We start from the raw sequence: 23221 nt of genomic DNA, 5'->3' as shown, positions 1-23221 counted from the left end.
AGTAAGAGTATGTAATTTGAATCTGAATTTCAAAAAATTTAATATTAAGTACCATTTAATACGTTTTTTCCCTATTAGTTTTTAATTTTTAACTATTCATTTAAGTTATTCATGAGAAAATTTGATTGGAATAAAAATGAATTTTGATAAAAATTAAAAAACATAGTCGTTTTAATTAAATATAGTTGCTGTTGGTTTCCTTGTTCCCCTTATTCTAGCTACCCTTCTTAACTGGATTCCATTTTTTGGGATTGGTACATTTGGTTTTTCCTCTATTGACGCATATTCATTATTCACCTGATCCATAAAATCTGGCTGTGAATTAAATATATTTTCTAATTCTTTCTCTTGTTTTTCTTCTTCTATGTTTTGTTGATTCTCAAGAGTTTTCCTTTTTTCTCTTATAATCTTTTTTCCGAAAGATTCACTCATAGATCTATGACGATGGTGATGGTGTCGCCGTCTATGATGAGCACCATGAGAAACGTCATCATCATTCACTGATATTTTTTCTTTGTCATCAATGTTTCCTTCATTAGAATATTTTGATTTATCATTTATGAGTAGTTGAATATTAAAAATTCCACATGGTATTGCAATTATTATACAAGTAGATCTTAAGAAGCCTGAATCAGATAACACAGCTACAGTCAATAATGTAATAAATAAAACTCCACTTATGTAAATAAGTAAGTTATTATTTTTTTCCTTCATCTTTTTTAAAAACATTTTTATATATTCTTTGATGCTTGGTTTTTTTATGCATTTCTTCTTTTATGCTCAATACATTTTTTGATTTCTAAACCTTCGTTTAAAAGTTTTTCCTTCCTGCTTTAACTAAAAATAGATTCTTACTATTAGTTTGTAAAGTTAAAAATGTAATTTCATTAAGAAGCAGTTTTAAATTTAATAGAAATAAATTTACAACATATAAGTGATAAGAGAAAATTTATATTTTGGATGAAAATTGTTTTGCGACATGTGATTTGAAAAGGTGAGATTGGATGAGGGGAAGCGGTAAATCTGGAAAAGAACAAAAAATAATACTCCTAAAAAATCAGAATTTTACAGAACTTCCAGATGGCCTTTCTGATTCACTTTATCTTGATTTAACTTCAAACTCAATATCAAGCATTAATTCCAGCTTTCCCAATCTTTCTCATTTATTTTTAACAGCAAACCCGCTCAAATCTTTAAATTTAGGTGATTCTTCACGGCTTAGGAACTTATGTCTTGATTATTGTGAGCTTACATCTTTCCAAGGAATTCCATTTTTACCGAATCTTATAAATTTTTCTGCTGTAGGCAACAAATTAAAAAATCTAGACAATTTACATATTTTCCCAAACCTTATTTCAATAAATCTCCAATCAAATTTAATAAATTTTGATCCTATCCTCATAATTTCCGCAGTTTCGTCACTCAAAATAACTAGTGTTAATGGCGAACCTGTAAAATCTGATCAAATAAATCAAGCCTTTCATCTTTCACCAATTGTTGGTTATGCACTTCGAAAAGGCAGAGACCCAACACCTCAACCAGATGAGAAACATTCTTCTCTTGCATATCTCACAAATGAACAACCTCTCCAGATCCAGAATCTTGGAGGATTCTTTATGCTTCGTTGTCCTAAAGAAGGTAACTCAGTTACTTGGTACATTTCATCTCTTAGTTCTGACGAGTGGACTCAACTTGATTGTAGTTCTCGCACATTACCAATTACGCCAGCAATGAGTCAACATTTAATACGATGCGACCTTCAAAGTGATTCTGGAATAATTTCTTTTTATACAGACGACGTACTAATGAGAGATGAATCATTGGCTGTAATTCCTTATCATGAATCTCTAAACTTTGTAGGTGACAAAACCGTCGGCTCTATCGTATCGTTATCGTCTTCACCTCATTTTTCATGTCACATTTCATGGAATTTAGGAAATAATGTTTTAGAAGAAAATTCTAAAATTTTTATTATCCCTGATGAAGCTCAAGGGAAACTTATATCTGTTAAAGTAACGCCAATTCATCCTTCATTTCCAAATATTTTATTCTCATCATTTTCGACTGATCTTAAAATTTCAGATTCAGTTGAACTTGAGATAAACCAATTAAGCATACCAAATGTTGTTACTGAAGGTGAACCATTTGATATTACCCTTGAAACCTTTCCAGTTCAACGAACTGTTCCCATTCGTATTGAAAGTTCAGATTCATTTGTCCATGAGTTTAAGGTTATTACTACACTTAACAATGGCCTTGAATACACTCCAACCAAGGATGATTCAAATCGTATACTTAGGGTTTCTGCCTTTGTATCTGGTCGATATTATTATTCATATACCACATCACCAGTTCAACCCATAATTTCCATAAGCAAGTCCATCATAGCTGGTTCTTATCAAACTAATCATCCACATGTTGTCCTTCTAGAATTTTCAGATGGCAATACATATCCCACATCATTTTCATGGTTTACTCAGCTCGGGTCCGAAGAGCCGAAAATATACTTACACAATGACACACAAACTTGTATACCTACGGATGATGCTGCTGATTTATATTTAGGTGTTGAAATCTTTACACATCTTAACGGGAAAGAACAACGTTATAACATAATAACACCACAGCCAATAACGTTAGATCAAAATATTATTGATGTACCACATAATGAAGAAGCAATTGAAAATGATACAATCATAATGCAAGACAATGGTAATTGGTTAATATCAGACATTGATTCACGCAATGGGTTTCAACTCATTGAAGAAAACGCAAACACTTTTATTCCTAATGAAACACAACGCGGGAAATTTTTACGATTTACGAATGATTTTATTGACATTATCTTTGGCAAAATCCATCAATCATTATCACCAATCCAATCCATTAAACTCAAATGTTTAGATGAGCCAATTGTAGGTTCGTTGGTCCAATTAAACGTCACTTTTTACACAAAAGAAAACAATGACAGTTACGATATAAAATGGATACGTTGCAGCCGTAATAAACCTGACAAAATTATACAAGAAGAAGGACGTTTATATTGTTTAACATCACAAGACTACGGATGCAAGATTAAGGCAAGGATAATTATTGGAGAATACATCAAAGATAGTAACGTCACTCCAATGATCAAAAGAGGGCTATTCAATAGTTCAATAATTAATGGGAAACTGATTGTTGGTAATTATTTGATTATTAATGAAAACGTTAAACCAACCAAAATCAAATGGATGCACGTAGATGATAAAATCAACGAGGTCCTAAACGAAACAAACAGTTTCGAGCTAAAATATTTTGATATTGATCATCGAATACATTTAGAGATTGAATATAAAGGTAAAACTTATCATGAATTTACTAATATCATTGAACAAAACAATGTTTATCAAGATCAAATCATTAACATTGAACAAATATTCCACAAAATTAATCTCGAAAATGAAATCCTTTGGTTTCGTTATGACTTCCAACATAAAAATTGGAAGAAGCTAAACACAAACAAGCTAAGTTACAGGCTCACCAAAGATGACATAGATTCCGTAATTCGTATTATTCAAATTAATGAAAACTCCGATGAAGTTTATGCAGATATATCATCGATTTTGCCGTACTACAAAGCGCCACAAAAGCCAAAAATCGTTTTGATGAAAAATGGGAACTTGAAAATCGATGGAAATTTCATTGAGAACAGAGTTAAGTCGATGAAATTCCAATGGAAGCATTTAACACCGAAAGGATTCGAAGTTATTAATGGTTTAAGCTCACGAATCTTCGAAAACAAAGAAATGTTCGAAGGCGAAGAACTAATCGCTGGTTACAAGTTTGCGGAAACCAATGATTTCTATTGGTCAGAAAGTTATTTCGTAGGATTTAATATACAAAAGCCAAAATGCATTTTGATAGAACCAAAAAAGATATTGATTGGCACAAATTTAAAGTGCAAAATTCAAAACATCAAAAAAGATTTGAAATGTCTTTTTGAATGGAAACGTTTTGATGGGAACGATTATTTTCCCCTCAAATGGAAGAATTCAAAGGTTTACGTCGTATCGGAAGATGATGTTGGATACTTCATAGGTTGTGAGGTATGTTTTGTCGATGAAAATGGGAAAAAAGGTCCCCCTGAAATGGTAATGACAAGCTCAATGGTTTCGGATGAAGAAGTGTTGACGATTAAGGGATTACCTGTTTGCGGATCAATTGTTGAAGTTCAGCCAATTGAAGAAAATTGTCTTTACCAATGGCAAAGACTAGATAATAATGAATGGATTCCAATCAAAAATAAGACTTCTTATAGATGTTGCGTTGAAGATATTGGTCATCTTATCAGAGTTGTAAGTGCTTCAAATGAAAATGAAAAAGCAAGCCAAGAATTCGGTCCGATAGCTGTTGACAGTAACCTGAAAGTTAAAGCAAACAGCTACTTACGACGCGGCGTTTTCCAGTTTAAAGGAATCGATCAAAAGAACGTTAACTGGCTGATTGAAACGACGGTTTCGGTTATTTCATTCAAATCCAAAACGGTCTCCAGAACATCACCATGGAATGATGTGATGATTAGGTCGTCTTCGAAATCGGGCCGCGCAATCGATATTGTTTCGGGGTCGAAATTAAAAATAACAATAATACCAAAAGTACAAAACGAAATTACTCTTAATCAAAATCAAGTCCGAGATTTATGTTTGTTAATCATGAAAACATTTAAAGCAAAAAGTAACACATAATAATAATAAATTGTTTATAGTTATCATATTTTAAGGAATTAATTTTTTTAAAAAAATATTTTTATTAAAATTTAGAACAATTACAAAAATATATATTTTGTGTGTGTTATGTATACAAAATCTTTTTAATGTTTTCCAAAGTTGAAAGAGCTTTTGGGCGTAGAGAAGGGATGTGTAAACGGAATGCAAATTGACAGATGTTTAGTCAATTTTTTTTTTTTTGATCATAATTGTTATTTTATTATGACTTCATTTACAAGTAATCCTGTTATAAAAGTGACATTTATTCAACCCCTATCGTTAGAGGCACCCTGTCAATTTTGTTCTATTTTTGCCCAAAATTAAAAAAAGAGTAGTGTAAGCAAAAAAAACTCCCAAAAAATGAACCTTATCCTTAATAAAATCAAACCAAATTTTTACTATGTGATAGAGGTACCTTAATAAATATAATTTTGTAATTTTTTTAAAAAAAAATCGCAAATTTCCTGATTTTTTTTGAAATTCTCAAAATATTGAAATATTTTTATTATAATTAAATATTTTGGTTAATTTATTATTATCAATTAATAGTAAAGTTAAAATGGAATTGTTTCATATAAAATTTTACAACATGTTAAATTTTTTTCTCATATGACATTATTTCGATTCGTTACAAAAAATTCCACAATGATATTTAAAAATTTGTAGTACCATTAAATAGAATACAATCAATATTTTGTATTTATAAAGGTTTTATCAAAATTCCTTCGTTCATTTTAGAGAAATTTTACATTTAAGGAACAACAAATTTCAATATAATAATGCGATATGTGAACTGAAAAACATGTTCAAATATCACAAAAACATGAAAAAAAAGATTATAATGAAATTAATGTATACTCTGTTTCATACAAATCAGAAGAATTTCAATAATTGAATAAAGTTATTCATTAAAATAATGCAATTTAAATAAGAAATGCAATTATTGTAAATTTTGATAAAAATAGAAAATAAATTGTATTTAGTGTAATTACATCAGCAACTTCAATTTGGGAGCATGTGTTGAATAATTTTTACATAAAATGATTATGTTATATCAACAAAAATGAACAAAAGGTTTTAGCAACATGTTTCTTTGTGATGCGGTTTTTAAGTTGACTTTTTGTGTGTGATGTTAACTTTTTGTAAGCTCATTCAAATATTTGAAATCAAAAAACAAAAATATCCAAAAAATATTTGAATGAATTCATTTAAAGACATGTGACATATGGTTTAACCCCTATGTTTATTAATATTTTTAAAATATATATAAATCCCATTGTGGAATTTTTCGCTTACTTTACTATTAAAAAACATCAAATTTAATTAATTCCCAAATATAATTTAAAAATTAAAAATTATTAAAACAAACAAAAAATAGAACAAATAAATATCTTTAGCATTAATATCAATTCCTTTTTGCTATAAAATGTATGTAACAAGTTCAATATTTCCTGAAAATAAAGCAAAAACTAAAATATTTTCTGGAAGTTGATTATTTTTTAGGAAATATTTTACAAGAAAAAAATTTCCAATTTTTGCTGCTTTATTTATGATATGTTCATTATTTTTCATTTCTTCTTTTTCATTTATTCTTTTTCCAAATATGTAAAAATTTCATAATTAAAATATGAAACACATTTTTTCCCTAATTTTTTTAAAATATTAATATCTTGGATTTTATTTTCATATAGATAATGAAAAATGTAATTTCGATGAAACTTAATTACTGTTTTATATGCATTTTCAAATGACGAATGATTTTGCTCACATAAATGAATAATTTCTTCATTTCCTCCTGTAACTGCATGTTTACCTGTGTTATATACATTAGCACCATTCATAAGTAAATATTTAAAACATTTAACTGCAGAAAAAAATGCTGCATAATCGATTAATGTAACATATTTTTTATTAATAAATGAACATCTTTCATAAAGTGATGGTTCAATAAATTGATTAAAATCAAAATTTGTTTGTGATGATATTTCTTGAAGTTTTTCTATTTCATCATTACGAATTATTTTCGCAATAACATTAGGATTAACTCCTTCTTTAGTTAATTGCTTATGAAGTTCCCAATCATTCTTCGAAAGTTCTTTATAAGCAATATTTTCCTGATCAAATAAAGATTTAATATATAAATTAATATTTTATTTATCTTGATTAATATGAACAAAAAATGGTTTACGTATATTTTGAATGATTTTTGATTCAAGTAAATTATGCTTAATCATGTAATTAAGTAAATAAAATGATTCTTGTGTGTTTTCTTTTAAGAAGAAATTGAGAAAATAAATTTATTATTTTTGAGTCGATTTTATTATTTACTTCATATTTTTCAATTTCCTGTAATAATCTCAAATATATACCAAAATATTATTATCAATCAGAAGAGATGTATATATCATTCTACTCATAATTATATCATAAGATATTGGATATTTTTTACAAAATTTGCTGAAAATAAAATTTGATGATTGAGCAAAATTATCTATTATCATATTCACACGATTGATAAAAACATCAAGTATTTCGAAACGAGTGCAGAAACTAATGATGGAATTGATGTGATGTTCCAAACTATTGCAGAACAGTATTTGAATTCAAATGTAAATGAAAATACTGTTCCCGATCCCGATTCCAAAATTGTAAACGTGTAATTATAAGTAGTAAATGTTTATGTGTTGTTTTCCCAGAAATGGAATAAACGGTATTGATGTTACGTTCTAGTCAAAGAATAACAAAATGCAAAATCATGCAAAATGTTACAAAAGTTGCAAGCAAAGGGCTCGTTCAAAACCAACGATAAAAAACCACACAAATGGCGAAACAACCATAAAAAATCGTCAAATGACACACAAATAAATCCGAATTATCAATATGTATATAATTCAATTACGTCTTTTCAATCAAATGAACGTTCATTTTGTCAATATTAAGAAGTTTACAAAAACAAGATAAAATTTTATTATTATTAAAAAAATTCAAAACAACTTTGGAATGGATCCATACGGAAATGTGTATAAACAACCCGTAATGACGATGCCTCTTAACGACATTACACCAGACTATGCAGCAGACAGTGTTGCGTCACAACAAGTCTATGATGATCATTATCATCATGATGATGATTCAAGTGATTCATCAAGGGCATGCAAACGCTTTTCAAAGTGGTATCGTGTCGCTGGTTTAATCATTGTTATATTCTTTCTGGTTTACATGATAAGTTTGTTTGCCATTTATTATCAAGAGTACAATGAAACCAAAAGCTCAAGTTCTACAACTCTTGTTAGCGTTCCTGTTTCTGTTCCAGTTTGTCATTTTATTCTTTGCGCCGTAGCTGTTATCTTTGGTATTTTCCTCATTTTCACCAACAAGCCCCTTCACCGTACTTTTGCTATGGTAGCTGGCTTACTATTTTTAATCTTCTGGGTTGTGAATAGTGTTGTTGCAAGTCAAACAAGTGTTTATAAAGCTGCCCAAAACAACATGAGTCCATCTTCTTATCAAGAATTAACCACCCAAATACGAAGCTCAGTTCCACAAGTGTCAATCCGGGTATCAGGATCATATGACGATTATTATTATTATACTGATGATGAAGGTAGAACACATTATGAGAAAAGAGTTATTCAGTACAGTACTCCATACGTCACGTTTGATGCAACTTCGTCAACAGATAACTCAAGATTTCCAAATATAAATAATACTAATGATGAACTTATTTATGTTCAACTAGACAAAGACATCCAATGGACAAAAGCCGCGTTGGATAACATCCAGTCACTCAAAAGTCAATTTTTGTCTGCAATGAAATACAAATATGATCTTTATAATTGGAAAGTAAGTGATTCTATTACACTCCCAAATTACATAGAATCAACAGTTGTGTCCGATACCAAGCTGGAAGGAGTGCTATCTTCAACATCGAGATATTTGTTATCAATATTTTGGGCACCAGCTGCCTATATATATAAATTGGCGGCATCAACACTTTACATGAGAGGGAAGGTGATTAAATTGAATTGCTACGTAAGCAGTGGTCCATATGACTTCTCTAAATACCCGATGAACTAAGTGAATAAATGCCAATTTTGAGTTAAATGAAATATTTTGTGGTACTCAGCTGTTTGATGGTATTTATGTGAATTTGTTAATTTTTTCTGGTTGTAATTTCACTCACTTCAATTAGATTGATCATTGGGTTCATAAAGAGATTCCTTTAGAATATCTGTGAAAGATTTCATCTGTTTATTAATTTGATCAGTTGTAATAACTCGTAAGTTAAATAAAATGTTTTTTGTGATTTAACGTTCCCTTCATTCAAATAATTGAATTCATAACTAGTCGATCAGTCAAATAAAAATGGAAGAAAATCAACAAATTGTTTTACCAGGTGAAGTTATTTCAGATACGACTGAAAATTATATGTGTGGTTCAGGTGTATCAGTTCGAGATGGGAAGATTATATCTACAGTTCGTGGTTATGTTACACAAATTAGTCAGTTAATCTCAGTAACACCAATTACATCAATTTATTATGCCAATGTAGGAGATATTGTTGTAGGGCGAATTTCACAAGTATTAAAACAACGATGGAAAGTTCAAATATCAAGTTCAGTTTTAGCAAATCTTCGTTTATCATCTATTTATCTTCCAGATGATCAATTTCGACGACGTACTACTACAGATGAACGAAATATGCGTCAATATTTTGATGTTGGAGATATTGTTTGTGCAGAAGTTCAACAAATTCAAACGGATGGAGTCATTTTTCTTCATACTCGCCAACAACATCCACGTCGTCTTGAGAATGGTTTTGTTATTGAAGTTCCATCACGTTTGATCAAACGAGTTCAATTTCATATTTCTAGTTTTTTAATTGATAATTTTCAATTTAATTTTATTTTTGGACTTAATGGAGTTATTTGGTTATCACCGACAGAACCATCATCGATTTATCTTATTCCGCGCATTCGAAATTGTATTATTTTTGCTTGCGACATATCAACAACTTATTTCGACAGAATCAATTCAAGAAATATATCAACTGACGAACAATATTCCAGTTGACAAAATCGTCAGTGTAGAAACAGTTGAAACATTGTCACTATTTAAATAAATAAATAAATAAATAAATAAATAAGTGAACAAAAAAACATAAATTAATGAATGAATAAATTATAAATAAATATATTATATTTTGATATTGAATATTAAAATATATTTTTATGAGAATTTTGACAAATGAAAAGTTCAAAATTTCAAATTGTTATGAGTTGTTGTATAGACAAACTCTCAATGCTAAGTCAACATATAGAATGAATTTTTAATTGTTTTGATATACAAATGGAACAATTTGTGATTGCAGATATTTTATGAGTTTATCAAAGAAATACATCAAATGAAATTGAAATAATTTTGATTTATGGTTTCACTGTAAAAATTATTAGTTTTTTTACAACATATAAATTTTGTTATTTCTTTTCATATATGAATTGTAAAAGCGGTCTATAAATTAATATAAAATGATGGTTAGATTTAACGTAATGTTTTTGGTAATTGAATGTAAAAGTTGAATTGTTAATTCTACATAGTGGTGGATATCATACAAAATTAATGAAATTCATAAGATTCCTTCATTGAAAGGAAACCAGATGAAGAACAACAATTTATTTCTTTTCTTGATTAAATTTATTGCTTATACTTACCAATGATATTATCATTTCTTAAAAAATACCAAAAAAAAGAATATATTTAGTATATATTTTAAAATATTTATCAAGCGCAATCTAATTTGCCTTTGTATATTATCACAACAAAAACATCAATTTCTTTCTAATTCACTTTTTGCCAAGTAAATCCATTGATCCAAAACTTGTTGCTCTTCTTCAATTTTTTTAATTTTCTGCTGCAGCAAATTATTCTGTTTTCGATATGAATTCATTTTAGCGAATGATGACGTATAAAATGTTTTATCTTGTTGCTCGCTTTCTTGTAATTTCTTTAGCATTTCTTCCATTTTCTCTATGTTTGTTGTAGCTTCTTGTAACTTTTGGTTATATTTTTTAACAATTTGCGATTTTAACATGTTTAATGAATTCTCTTTGTTCTTAAGTGAAAGAATTGTAAACTCAAAACGTTCGTTTTCTTTCGATATTTGTGCATCTAATATTCGAAGATGGTTGGATGAAAGTGCATCACGCTTTTCTTCTTCACTTTTTAGATGATTAAAAAGTGAAGATTTGCCTTCGTTTAAAGATTTTATTGAATCAAGACATTTGGATTCAAACGATTTAAATTGTTCTTGTTCTTGATTAAGTAGTATAGTATATTGATCAACTTCACTTTGAATACTTTGAACTCGGAATTCTTGAAAGGGATCTTGAGTTATTTGAGATGAAGTAAGATTGATAGATTTGAGAAATTCTGTTTCGTGGTCTTCTGCTTTAGCTTTTTCTAGTGACGATGTAAGATTGTTTAACTCGATTTGATCTGTGATTTGTTGAATTTCATGGGATAACTTAATCCAATTATCAGATTCATTGTTAAATCCAGAAATGGTAGATTCAATTTCTGATATTTCTTTTTGTTGTGTTTTTATTATGAGTTGGATTTCTTTTTCTTGTTGAGCTTTTTGCTTTTCAATCGAATTTTCATAATTTTTTCGAGCCTTATCTATTTGTTTTTGAATTTCCAATAATTCTTCTTCTTGTTCTTCCTTCCTTTGATCAGAATTAAAATATAATAAAAAATCTTTTAATTCATCTATTTTTGATTTCAAGTTTTCGATTTCTGCGCTTCCCATATCAAGTGACAAAAAGTCTAAATCAGAAACAGACATGTCTTCACTTGAATTTGTTGTAGATTTGTTCTCCATGCTGCTTTCCATTTCTTTTAACGTACACAGAAAGATTAACGGTTATGGTTTACAAAAAGTGACATCCCGACCAACTTTCAGATGGCACAAAGAAAGCTCTCAAACGAGTTCAAGAAAGTTCAAGCATCCACCGAAGGCATCTCTGCCGAACTTGTTGGTGGTGATCTTTTTCATTGGAAGGCACATGTTAAAGGACCAGAAGGAACTCCTTATGAAGGAGGTGATTTCATTATCGATATGAAATTCCCATTTGACTATCCTCTCAAACCACCTCAGTGCAACTTTGATACAAAAATTTACCATCCAAATGTTGGTTCACACGGAGAAATTTGTCTTGACATTTTATCTAAAAGTTGGACACCAATAGAAAATGCAACGAAAGTTTTGTTGTCACTTTACTATTTACTTTCGACTCCAGATCCAGATGATTCGTTGTCAGCTGAAATTGCTGCACAATACAAAGATGATCGTGCTGCTTTCACCCAAAAAGCTAAAGAATGGACCGAAACATATGCCAAGCCCCAATGAAAGTCATTAAATAAATTTTTCTAAAACAATTTCATATACTAATTTTTCCAACACACAATCATATTATTCTAAATTTTTTTCTTATGATTCATCAATTCGTAAGACATGTAGAAAACATTAAAATTTTAGCTTTAATACATTGATTCAAGTGGAAATTTCGGTCAGAAATCGTCACATCGGCGACTTTTTCAATACAAAAATCTGCCAAAAACATTCGACGGTTTGGTGATGGAAATGAGAAAATTTGTCAAATGGAAAACGTTTGTTTGCTTTTTGAAAAGTTATAATTGGTCAGGTTATTTAACATGACAACATCCGCTGCAAGGCGTCGTCTTTTACGTGACTTTCGTAAGCTTCAGGCTGACCCACCTGTGAACATAACAGCTGCCCCAGAAACAGATAATATAATGAAGTGGAACGCTGTTATTTTCGGCCCTGAAAAATCTGATTGGGAAGACGGAATTTTTAAGCTTACTATGACCTTTAGTGAAGAATACCCTCATAAGGCTCCAGAGGTGAAGTTCACAACACCCGTATTCCATCCAAATGTATACCGAAGTGGTGCAATTTGCTTGGATATATTACAACACAACTGGTCACCTGCATATGATATATCATCTATCTTGACTTCTATTCAATCATTGCTGACTGATCCAAATCCAGCTTCACCTGCAAATGCAGAAGCTGCCCGCCTCTACAATGAAAATAGGCCAGAGTATAGCAGAAGAGTTAGACAATGCGTAGAGGACTCATGGAACCAGACAGCCGAATAAAAATTTCAATTACCGATAATCTAATTCTTTATTTTCCAAATTATGAAAATTAAATCAAACTCTTTTTTTAAAAGAAAAATAATGATTTTACATCAAACACATCATCAGAATTCTGTTTTTATATTCGCTTGTCAAACAATATTTGCCGATTCATTTCATCAGTATCATTCCAACTTCCGTTCAATTTAAGTTTTAGAATATAAACATGAATGTTTTGTTGATATTTGTTATTTTATGTGAGGATAAAAGTAATTGTACAATTAGTTCTTTAAAACTCTACTAAAGCATAAAACAATTGTTGAATTTGAAATTAAATTTGCTCTTAATTCACAAACACATTCTGTATCAGCATCATTTGCTTTTTGGTCAGGAACAAAATTCGCACTAAAATTGATATCAACCTTATGTTAAGAACCAATTTTGCGATTCTCATGATTCACTTAGGTTCTCTCTCTCCAACGAAATTATTTGCATTTTGGCATAAGCAAAAAGTTTTTCTTATTGATATTCGCTTTACTTTCGGATGTGTACATTTGACCAAATCCTTGGAAAAAAATGTTTTTCAGCTGAAATTCGTGACAAATTTTAAATACAAAATTTCAAATTTTACTTTCTTTTTGATGATCGTTTCGAGTGAGAACTGTGTCTCCTTTCGTCATCACTGTCATCAAATCTATGTGCATGTCTTGCGTCTGCTGCCTTTGCCTCTTCTTCTAACTGTCTCCAATCTTGACCTTCATCAGATGAATCTTCATAACCGCCTTCATCCTCATCTTCATCTGGGACGGCATCAAATTCTTCGTCATCATCGTCGTCATCGCTTTCATCAAATTCGCTATCACCTGGATCGAATTCAGATGATTCATCTTCATCGTCAGATTCATCTTCGTCCTGTAAGAAAGCGTCCCAACCACCTTCTTTATTGAAGCTCTCGAGCTTCTTTCTAATTGTTGGCATTACCTTCTTCCAATCGATATTACTTCTCAATACATAAGGTTTCCTATTATCAAGAATCACATCCAGCCAACCATTAATTCGTTCTTGATACTCGACATCAATTGTAGAGATCGTAATAAATGAAGTTTGGTTTGCGTCTTTTGTTTCCCATCCAGTGAGGATGAACGTTAAGTCAAACGTTCTCGCCGATGGCCTCAACCGCTCGAAAACCGCTAACTCGATATCGTACCGCATAAAAACAAACGGTGCGTCCGTCGGTTGTATTGAAACTAAGGCGGTTATTGTTGGCATCAAATAAACTTTCGATTTGTCAAGAACGCCATAAAACCCAAGCGATCTCTCAGGCTTTTCTATCTTTGACGTGAAGCCATCAAGATCTCTCACTGCACGGACGAATGCACGGAATTCACCATTAATCTTTTTTCTGATTTTTCGTTCACGTTCTTCCTCAGCAAATTCAGCATGATCATTCATGCCACTCATTCCACGAGCAGAAGTATCAACTGAACTTTCAACTACTTGCTTGTAGAAGGTCACATGTACTGTGCCTTTGTTTGCAATTTTAATTGGCTTCTTTAGCAAAAAGTGCAGAACGGTGAATGTTTCATTCTTTGACATTTGTAATATACCAAGTCGAATGTTCTTATAGAAGATAATTTGTTGATCACCTGATGTGGATCGATAACGGAAAGCGTTTTTATGGGCTTCAAGATTACCAGAATTCTTTTTACCAGTTAAGGCAGGTTTGATATGTAAGTTCCCACCTCCAATTCTTGGGATATTTCCTTCAAGCTTCTCAAACTTCTCTGTGTTTTGGAATAGGTCTTTATCATCACGTCGTTTCTTCATTTCTGCAGCATATTGTTGTTTAAGTTTTGTGATTTGTTTCGCAATAGCTGTAAATTTACCAATGCCTTGCGTAGAAAACATTAAGCTTTTGATGTAAACATACTTAGAGTTTTCAGGTGGTATATTCTTTGGGACGTCAAATTGTATTGACAAATTTGAAAATTTGGATTCAACTTCTTCTTCTTTCGATTGTTTAACTGTGCTAATGTGGAATGGTACCATGATACCATAGATTGGTAAGAGTACTGTTTTGGCTTCCGGATCAATAGCAATACGATTAGTTTTGCCTCGTAATCGATTACTTGGGATATGCATTGGATTCTCATATGAGATTTGATTATCAAATGATTGTTCTTGTTGACCAACTTTCTCGGTTCGTTCCCAATCTTTAGCTTCTTTAAATTGTTCAAGAATTTGTGCTGTTCTTTTTTGTTCTTTGTCAACCTTCTTTTCTTTCTTAGAATGACCACGTGTTCTTTCAATCATACTAGAGTTATCGTTAAGTAAATCTTCAATCACTTTTTTCTCTGCTGAGGTATCTAAGTTATAAGCAACATATTTATATTTGTATGGAAGCTTTGATAAGCGTTTAACTTCTTCTGGTAATACTTGGACAGTGTCTGTGATTTGTAATGAAAATGGAGGATTAGGCTCATCGTCGGGAACGTTAGCGAGTGAAGTGATGATGAGAAGTGAAGTTCCCTCTTTGATGAAGGTGTTTGTATCGTTTTTGATGGGGTGGTGGTCCGTTGAAATTTGAATGCCGATGAAGGAACCAATGGATTCTGGAACATAAGGCTTAAATTCTTCATCAATAGAATTAACAAATGATTGATATATGTCTTCACATGTGGCACCTACTTTAATTGCTGAAATTGCTGCATTAAAACCTCGAACAAGAGATTTATATGCTGCCTTTTGCCTTTTGGTGGGATTAACTATATATGTACGTCCAGTAACACCAACATATGACTTAAATCTAACACCAATAGTTGAACATATAATATCATCTGTGATACTACCAACACATTCAGGTGGATATGATAAATCTACATTTGTACCACATGATATGGCTGGTGGAAAGGCTGGAAATACATCGCTTTGTTTGAACTTAAGACCAATTGCATCTGGCTTATTCAACTCAGCTTCAACAACTCGTGATAATTCCCTGCATTCTGTTGGTTCGTGATCTTGGATGATAGAAAAAAGATTCTTTTCAAGGATTTTTTGGGTTGCATGATCAGCTATCTTCACTGCATTTCTGGTTCTGGTAAGTTCTGAATTCTCATGAACAATTAAGATTTCTTCGAGCTCAAAATCGGATTGAACTGTTGGCATATCTGCTAAAAAGGCTTCATTTATCCAATCTCCTGATACACCTAAATGACTGAATCCTTTTTCTTTTATGAAAGAAACGGCATGTTCTTGGACTTCATCTTGAAATTTTGAAACTTTTAAAAATGGTAATCTGAGAAAATCAGTTATTGAATCATATTGTTTGGATGTAATAAAAACATTAATGGCTTCAGGTTCAAGAACTACATAAACAAGTGGTTCAAGGTTTTGGAAAAGCCAAACATAAAGAGAATCATCTAGGGTGTAAATATGTTTTCTTTCTCTTGGATGAGAGACAATTAAAATAGCATCAAATTTGAGCCTGTTGTCTTCGGTCCAAAATGATTTCTGAAGAAGTTCAAAGCGAGTTTGGAGAATTGACGACATGCACCAAAATAAAAACCGCTCACTTAGACCATTCAAAGTTGCTTAAAAGTAAACGGATATGAACTCTATCGGCTGTTTCATGAAAACGAAATCTGCGATTAATGGAGATGACTTAGGGTAAATTAACAAATGGTAGCTAAGCCAATCTTTGTTTGTTAGATAAACAATAACGTTTTTTATTGCCAATCATAAATCATAAATTCATGAAATTATTTTTATTTTTAGTCCATACGTTATCTACTAGCGTATTGAGAAGGATTATTAAAAAAAAATGCAAAATTGATAACAAAGAAGATATTTAAAAACCTGTGATAGCACGGATCGCTTGACCTAGTAATGCACCATCGTCTTTTAGCTTTGTCCTCGCAGCAATTACTTCAGGATCACCTTCGAAAATAAATCCTTGTTCAATTGTTTCATCAAGGAGCAAATATAGTAAATCAATTTGACGAATTAGTGATTCAGAGTTTACCTTTCCTTTATAAACAAGCCTAAGTGAAGTACAAATTGTTTCAAGTACTTCTGCTAATAATAATTCATTTGATTTCAAATCACCTACAACGAAAATTAGAACATCACTAATTTCACGATACACAATGATAAATTCATCATGTTGCATCACTTCTCCAAATTGTTCTTCAAAACCTCTTTTAAAAACATTTTTCTCAAATGATATTCTTTGATCTTCTGGAATGCTTTGTGTATAGTATTTCGCAATTACTCTTGTGCCTGTTGTTGAATATATGAAAACAGATTGGATCCTGGTCAGGTCCTCGATTCCCATTTACAAAAATATCGAACAAACCTCCTCAAATCATTTTCGAGCTGATAACACCAAAAATTTGCAATATATTTTTGAAATAAAAAGGATTGATATCAAAATTACTTCTTTTTTGAGAGGCTGTCCTATGCACATGTTCCTTAAAAACAAAATTTAAACTATTAAAATTTAAAAGATACAAAACATTAAACATTTCCGCATAAATTGTTATTTGATTATCCTATAAATTGTATAACATTTTTTTACAGTTCCTTTTTTCGACCCCATCATCCTAAAAGGAGTTGTGAATGTTTCGTTTTTCATGTTTGTATTCTCCTTTGCTTAATCCCAAAGAATATCATTCCATTTTTTTGTTAATACATGACCTTCAAATTGACTTGCTTCTCTTTGTTCTTAGAGGTAACCCCAATTCCTCATATGAAGGTTGTGAACAATTTTACATATGTAATCTGTGTTTCTATCAGTTATTTCAATTTCATTTGATGTATTTCTTTGATAAACTCATAAAATATCTGCAATCACAAATTGTTCCATTTGTATATCAAAACAATTAAAAATTCATTCTATATGTTGACTTAGCATTGAGAGTTTGTCTATACAACAACTCATAACAATTTGAAATTTTGAACTTTTCATTTGTCAAAATTCTCATAAAAATATATTTTAATATTCAATATCAAAATATAATATATTTATTTATAATTTATTCATTCATTAATTTATGTTTTTTTGTTCACTTATTTATTTATTTATTTATTTATTTAAATAGTGACAATGTTTCAACTGTTTCTACACTGACGATTTTGTCAACTGGAATATTGTTCGTCAGTTGATATATTTCTTGAATTGATTCTGTCGAAATAAGTTGTTGATATGTCGCAAGCAAAATAATACAATTTCGAATGCGCGGAATAAGATAAATCGATGATGGTTCTGTCGGTGATAACCAAATAACTCCATTAAGTCCAAAAATAAAATTAAATTGAAAATTATCAATTAAAAAACTAGAAATATGAAATTGAACTCGTTTGATCAAACGTGATGGAACTTCAATAACAAAACCATTCTCAAGACGACGTGGATGTTGTTGGCGAGTATGAAGAAAAATGACTCCATCCGTTTGAATTTGTTGAACTTCTGCACAAACAATATCTCCAACATCAAAATATTGACGCATATTTCGTTCATCTGTAGTAGTACGTCGTCGAAATTGATCATCTGGAAGATAAATAGATGATAAACGAAGATTTGCTAAAACTGAACTTGATATTTGAACTTTCCATCGTTGTTTTAATACTTGTGAAATTCGCCCTACAACAATATCTCCTACATTGGCATAATAAATTGATGTAATTGGTGTTACTGAGATTAACTGACTAATTTGTGTAACATAACCACGAACTGTAGATATAATCTTCCCATCTCGAACTGATACACCTGAACCACACATATAATTTTCAGTCGTATCTGAAATAACTTCACCTGGTAAAACAATTTGTTGATTTTCTTCCATTTTTATTTGACTGATCGACTAGTTATGAATTCAATTATTTGAATGAAGGGAACGTTAGGTATCGGCCAAGTCATAAATAAACGTTTTCATTTGACCAGATATGGTTTTATTTTCCTCTCAATTCTATTGGTTTTATATTTTACAAAAAAACAACAAAATTTATGACTTTAATACTTTTAGTCTTTGGAATAGTGCTCATGAAAAAGAAAGATAGATGTATCAAATATTGCAGGAGGTTATTTTATGGCGATCATAAAGAAATAAGTGAATGTAAATCGAAATGTAAAAATCTAGGCTCCCCTAAATATAAAGACAAAAAAATCCTTAAAGAGATATCAAGTAAATGTATCAGTAATTGTAAGGTAGACTTTAAGCATCTAGAAGATGGACTCGAAAAATGTAAGGAAAAATGTAAATCCATCAAAAAGATTTAATTACATATTACCAAGCGTATTGATGACAATGTACAAATGTGATGGGAACACTGTCTCATCAAAATTTTAATTTTCAGAAATAAATATTTTTATACTTTCTTCATTTTTTAATATCTATTAGAAGAAAACAATAGTTGTACATTTTTATAGAACAAAATCTTAAGATTCTCTGTTTTTGGGTTTTATTTATTTTTGGGGCACCTCAGCCATTTTTCGGACACATTAAATTTTTTCAACATGAATGCATCTATCCAAGCAATTATTTTTTTGGCAAAGTCTGGGAAATTTGAATTTGCACTCGATGAGGCAATTAAAATTGCCAATGATTTAAAATCAGATTATCTTTATGAAATAATGGACATGTATCTGAAACTTGCAAATGTTGCTATCCAACAAAAAAATACATACTATTGTGCCAGGTATGCTGAAGAATCAATATCAATTCATCCAGACTGTGAACCTTCAAACGAAATCAAATCACTTTTAAAACAATTTTTTTTATCAATTCCAACAAGCCTTTGCACTGATTACATATTTTCTGTCTACTCTTCTGCCATTCGTCTTATTGGAGATGAAACTCATGAAATCAGATACCATCAAATCATCAGTTCCTTAGAGTCTCTTCCAGTGTGTTCATATGATCTAACCCAGAATGCTTTTCTTCTTTTATTTTCGGAATGCCTCAAAAATTCAGAAAATTTTGCCTTTCTCACACCTAAAATTTATGAAATGTTTTCTAATTTTCTTTGGAAATGTTCAATTGTCATTGGCGATGCTCACACAATTAACACATTCCTCATTAGAGCCGTTCTTTGCGTCGCCTCGAGAGGTGATCGCGAATTATCTCCACTTGCAGCACGAAATCTATATGAAACAATAAAAACAACCAAACCAGAGAGTATTGATGAATCAATTTTTGATCATCCATTATCACGATTTGGTAATTTTCTTACGACATCATTACTTTCTCATAACTTTGATTCATATAATAGGGTATGTTACTGTTATGAAAAGTTATTAATGCAGGACGTTGAAATCCCAATTTTTATGGATGAAATATTCCAAAAGCATTTCAAAAATGCACAATGAGTGCACATATTTATAAACGATAAAGTTCATTGAAGTTAACGTTTTTTGGAGTGCCCTGTTTGACATTTTCTCAGAATTAAATGCTTACGATAAGTATTGTGCAGATCAAGTTTTATTCAAATAACCATAAACTGTCAAGTAAACCATTGATTTCTGCTATCACTTTTTGTCAATTTTGGTTACGATATGTTCCCCGAACCTTCCCGTTATGATTCCCGTGTACCAGTAATTTATCCACTGGTCATAAATAGCAATGAGGACAACCCGATTGATGTCGAAAAAATACAGCAAATGGCATCAACAGGTCTTGATACTTTTCCAGATATTGACAGATTTTACTGTTGGCTTGTTTTACTGGGGATATTCCCTAACCAATTCACTAAGTGGGCGGATACTCTTCGAGAACTAAAGGCTCAATATGATGATTACGTTAATTTCACAAATTTAGGAAATTGGCATAAGGAATACATATTACCAAACACAACAATTGATGACTTTCAAGAAAACCACGCTCTTGGTATCATTCATCTTGATATTGTTCGGAGCGGTAGATTATTTTATTTCTTACCACCTCGACCAATCAAAAATGTCACCATAAAAGTTCCAGAGGAAGACATTTTATTTGAATTTCAAGAACATCTTCGTCGTCTAGAGCGAATACTTCATACATTTCGCGTATTACATTCAGGCCTTGGCTATATGCAAGGGTTTAATGAAATCACAATTATCATTTACTATGTTCTTTCCAAGCCGTGGGTTACAATTGAGAAGACAATCAGCGATGAAGCTCTTGATATTGTTGAATGTTTAACATTTCATTGTTTCCAAAAACTAATGACAGTTACACAGCTCCCAGAGTTTTATACCACCCAAGATGAGTCTTCTATCATTATGCATAAGCTCAAAACGTTTGATTCTTTGATTGCTATTCATCTTCCATATGCTCATGACGTAATCTCATCCTTAGGAATCCATCCTATCTTCTACTGTTTGAGATGGTTCACTCTTCTTTTTGCCCAAGAACATGATCTTCCGTCCTTGTTAATGATATGGGATTCAATATTTGCACACTTCAAGGACTTGACTGACTACCTGTTTTATGTTGGCTTAGGACACCTAAAGATGATCGAGTCGAAGCTTGACAAGAACCAGTACTCGACGACGATCGAAATTTTGCAGCATATGAAATTGAGCGGAAAAGTGAAACCGATACTATCGTTTGCCAATCAATGCTGGGAAATGGACAGGGGAACAAAGAAGCAATGAAATTGTTTGTATATGTGGTGGAAGTAAAATTATTATCGTATACTAAAATAAATTAAAGGTAAAATTCTTATCGTTGTTTTAAATGAGTAAATATGAATTGGACGTTTCTATATATTTAATGTTTTGTCGATTTTTTACTTTATACATGAAATTATTCTATTAACATTTAAAAAAAATTCAGAATTTAGTATATTACTGACTTATTTGGTTCCTTTTTATATTTATTAAGCATTTTTTAAATTTAAATGGATATTGATTATTGTTATTTACCAAATTATGCATTATGTCAAATTATTTTTATGAGTTTAGAAATAGTGAAAAGTAAGTAACGAAAATTATTAATATCCAATTTAACGATTTATCACATTTAATAAAAATAATACGAAATAAAACCGAGAATTTTATTTTAATAAATCACGTACTCCAAAGGATTTTGTCCATTTCTTACAACGCAAATTTTCTTTTTTCCGTTATCTTTTGCCGCGTTTACCGACACCAAAACCTGACCTTTTTTGGCAACCAGCGCAAGCAGCATTGCATTCTCATAACACTCGGAAGTGCATCGTGAGTACTCTATTATACCGCTATCCTCATTCCCATTATTAATATTCGAGAATTTAAATCCTCCATACGAACGAACTCTATCGAAATTCTTTTTATTTGATTTCGATATTTCTTTTGGCACCGAAACTTTAATATCGTTACCAAAGTCGATACCTATTTTTGCAATTTTTTTCCATTTATTACAAAACGACAAAATATTTTGGAATATTTTATCAACATTTGCATCAGCTACAAAACAAAACGAATTATTTCTCATATCGAACAACATCAAGAACGGGAAATTCGAAATATTTTCGTAAAAATCCTTTTTGTTTAACTCAGACAACTCATTCACACATATCACATAACCCTCATTTAAAAAAGGTATATCATTTGGATATAGTTTTGGAAGTCTATTTGATATTTCATTAAAGGTTTTAATTTTCAGCCAATCTTTATCATTATAAACTTCTTCTTGAATGAACAATTTATTTTTCGCGATGAAATTAAAAGAGAACATATGATTTAAGTATTTAACTTCCAATTTATTTGTTTTGTTTTCAAAGAATTGATTAACATTCATTGAATAATCTTTTGTTTTATTTTTGTTATGATTTAATATTCGTTTTATCTTTTTTAATGATTTTGGTTTGACGCCTAAGAAATAATTATAATCGCCAATTACTTCTTTAACTTTATTTGAGTTTTTATGGAATTTGATGAAACAAAACGTTTTATTAAATGTTGGCTTACCTTTTATGAATGGAATCAATGACTTAAACTTCGATATTGTTAATATTTTCTTATGCTTTCGTAACGATATTAATAAAGGATTCGAATTAATAGCTTTTTCGGGGATAAAACAAAACAAATGTTTCGAAGATCTTAAAAGTTTTGACGTCGAAATCATTATATATAAAAGGATTATATATGACAAAAACATCGCAAAAATTATTAACGAAATAGAATAATCACTTGTTGTGTTTATGTAATTGATATTAATTGTATAATTATTCATGTTTTGTTGATAAAAAGAATTAAAGTTAATATTAGTACCATTGTTATTGTTGGTCATTTTATAAGTTTCTGATAACGATGAAGTAATTGTTTGAGTTTGGAACTCAAAAAATGTGTTTGC

The 23221-nt window shown here is 30.6% G+C and overlaps 8 protein-coding genes across 8 annotated transcripts; 6 read left to right on the top strand and 2 right to left on the bottom strand.

Annotated features, from left to right (window-relative positions):
* Window positions 1-438: 438 nt before the first annotated feature.
* Window positions 439-4727, top strand: GO595_010823 (Leucine Rich Repeat family protein; the record flags this gene model as incomplete). The annotated part of the gene is made up of 2 exons (XM_067913544.1): window positions 439-461; window positions 1436-4727. 2 exons carry the CDS (start codon window positions 439-441, stop codon window positions 4725-4727), a joined length of 3315 nt encoding a protein of 1104 aa, XP_067769561.1.
* A 3021-nt stretch (window positions 4728-7748) lies between these two features.
* On the top strand, window positions 7749-8825 carry GO595_010822 (uncharacterized protein; the record flags this gene model as incomplete). Its single annotated transcript, XM_067913543.1, has 1 exon — window positions 7749-8825. One exon carries the CDS (start codon window positions 7749-7751, stop codon window positions 8823-8825), a length of 1077 nt encoding a protein of 358 aa, XP_067769560.1.
* Window positions 8826-11709: 2884 nt separating this feature from the next.
* Window positions 11710-12156, top strand: GO595_010821 (ubiquitin-conjugating enzyme E2 5B-like; the record flags this gene model as incomplete). Its single annotated transcript, XM_067913542.1, has 1 exon — window positions 11710-12156. One exon carries the CDS (start codon window positions 11710-11712, stop codon window positions 12154-12156), a length of 447 nt encoding a protein of 148 aa, XP_067769559.1.
* A 305-nt stretch (window positions 12157-12461) lies between these two features.
* GO595_010820 (ubiquitin-conjugating enzyme E2 2) lies at window positions 12462-12929 on the top strand (the record flags this gene model as incomplete). Its single annotated transcript, XM_067913541.1, has 1 exon — window positions 12462-12929. The coding sequence occupies one exon, from the start codon at window positions 12462-12464 to the stop codon at window positions 12927-12929; it is 468 nt and encodes a 155-aa protein (XP_067769558.1).
* Window positions 12930-13535: 606 nt separating this feature from the next.
* GO595_010819 (FACT complex subunit SPT16) lies at window positions 13536-16457 on the bottom strand (the record flags this gene model as incomplete). Its single annotated transcript, XM_067913540.1, has 1 exon — window positions 13536-16457. One exon carries the CDS (start codon window positions 16455-16457, stop codon window positions 13536-13538), a length of 2922 nt encoding a protein of 973 aa, XP_067769557.1.
* Window positions 16458-16755: 298 nt separating this feature from the next.
* On the bottom strand, window positions 16756-17241 carry GO595_010818 (Coatomer subunit zeta-1; the record flags this gene model as incomplete). Its single annotated transcript, XM_067913539.1, has 1 exon — window positions 16756-17241. One exon carries the CDS (start codon window positions 17239-17241, stop codon window positions 16756-16758), a length of 486 nt encoding a protein of 161 aa, XP_067769556.1.
* Window positions 17242-19422: 2181 nt separating this feature from the next.
* GO595_010817 (uncharacterized protein) lies at window positions 19423-20274 on the top strand (the record flags this gene model as incomplete). Its single annotated transcript, XM_067913538.1, has 1 exon — window positions 19423-20274. One exon carries the CDS (start codon window positions 19423-19425, stop codon window positions 20272-20274), a length of 852 nt encoding a protein of 283 aa, XP_067769555.1.
* Window positions 20275-20460: 186 nt separating this feature from the next.
* GO595_010816 (TBC1 domain protein) lies at window positions 20461-21540 on the top strand (the record flags this gene model as incomplete). Its single annotated transcript, XM_067913537.1, has 1 exon — window positions 20461-21540. One exon carries the CDS (start codon window positions 20461-20463, stop codon window positions 21538-21540), a length of 1080 nt encoding a protein of 359 aa, XP_067769554.1.
* Between the last annotated feature and the right edge of the window lie 1681 nt (window positions 21541-23221).

This window comes from Histomonas meleagridis (assembly GCF_020186115.1).
Source record: "Histomonas meleagridis strain 2922-C6/04-10x chromosome Unknown scaffold_61, whole genome shotgun sequence".
In the NCBI taxonomy this organism is placed as follows: Eukaryota; Parabasalia; order Tritrichomonadida; family Dientamoebidae; genus Histomonas; species Histomonas meleagridis.
This window is presented reverse-complemented; position numbering and strand designations above follow the sequence as displayed.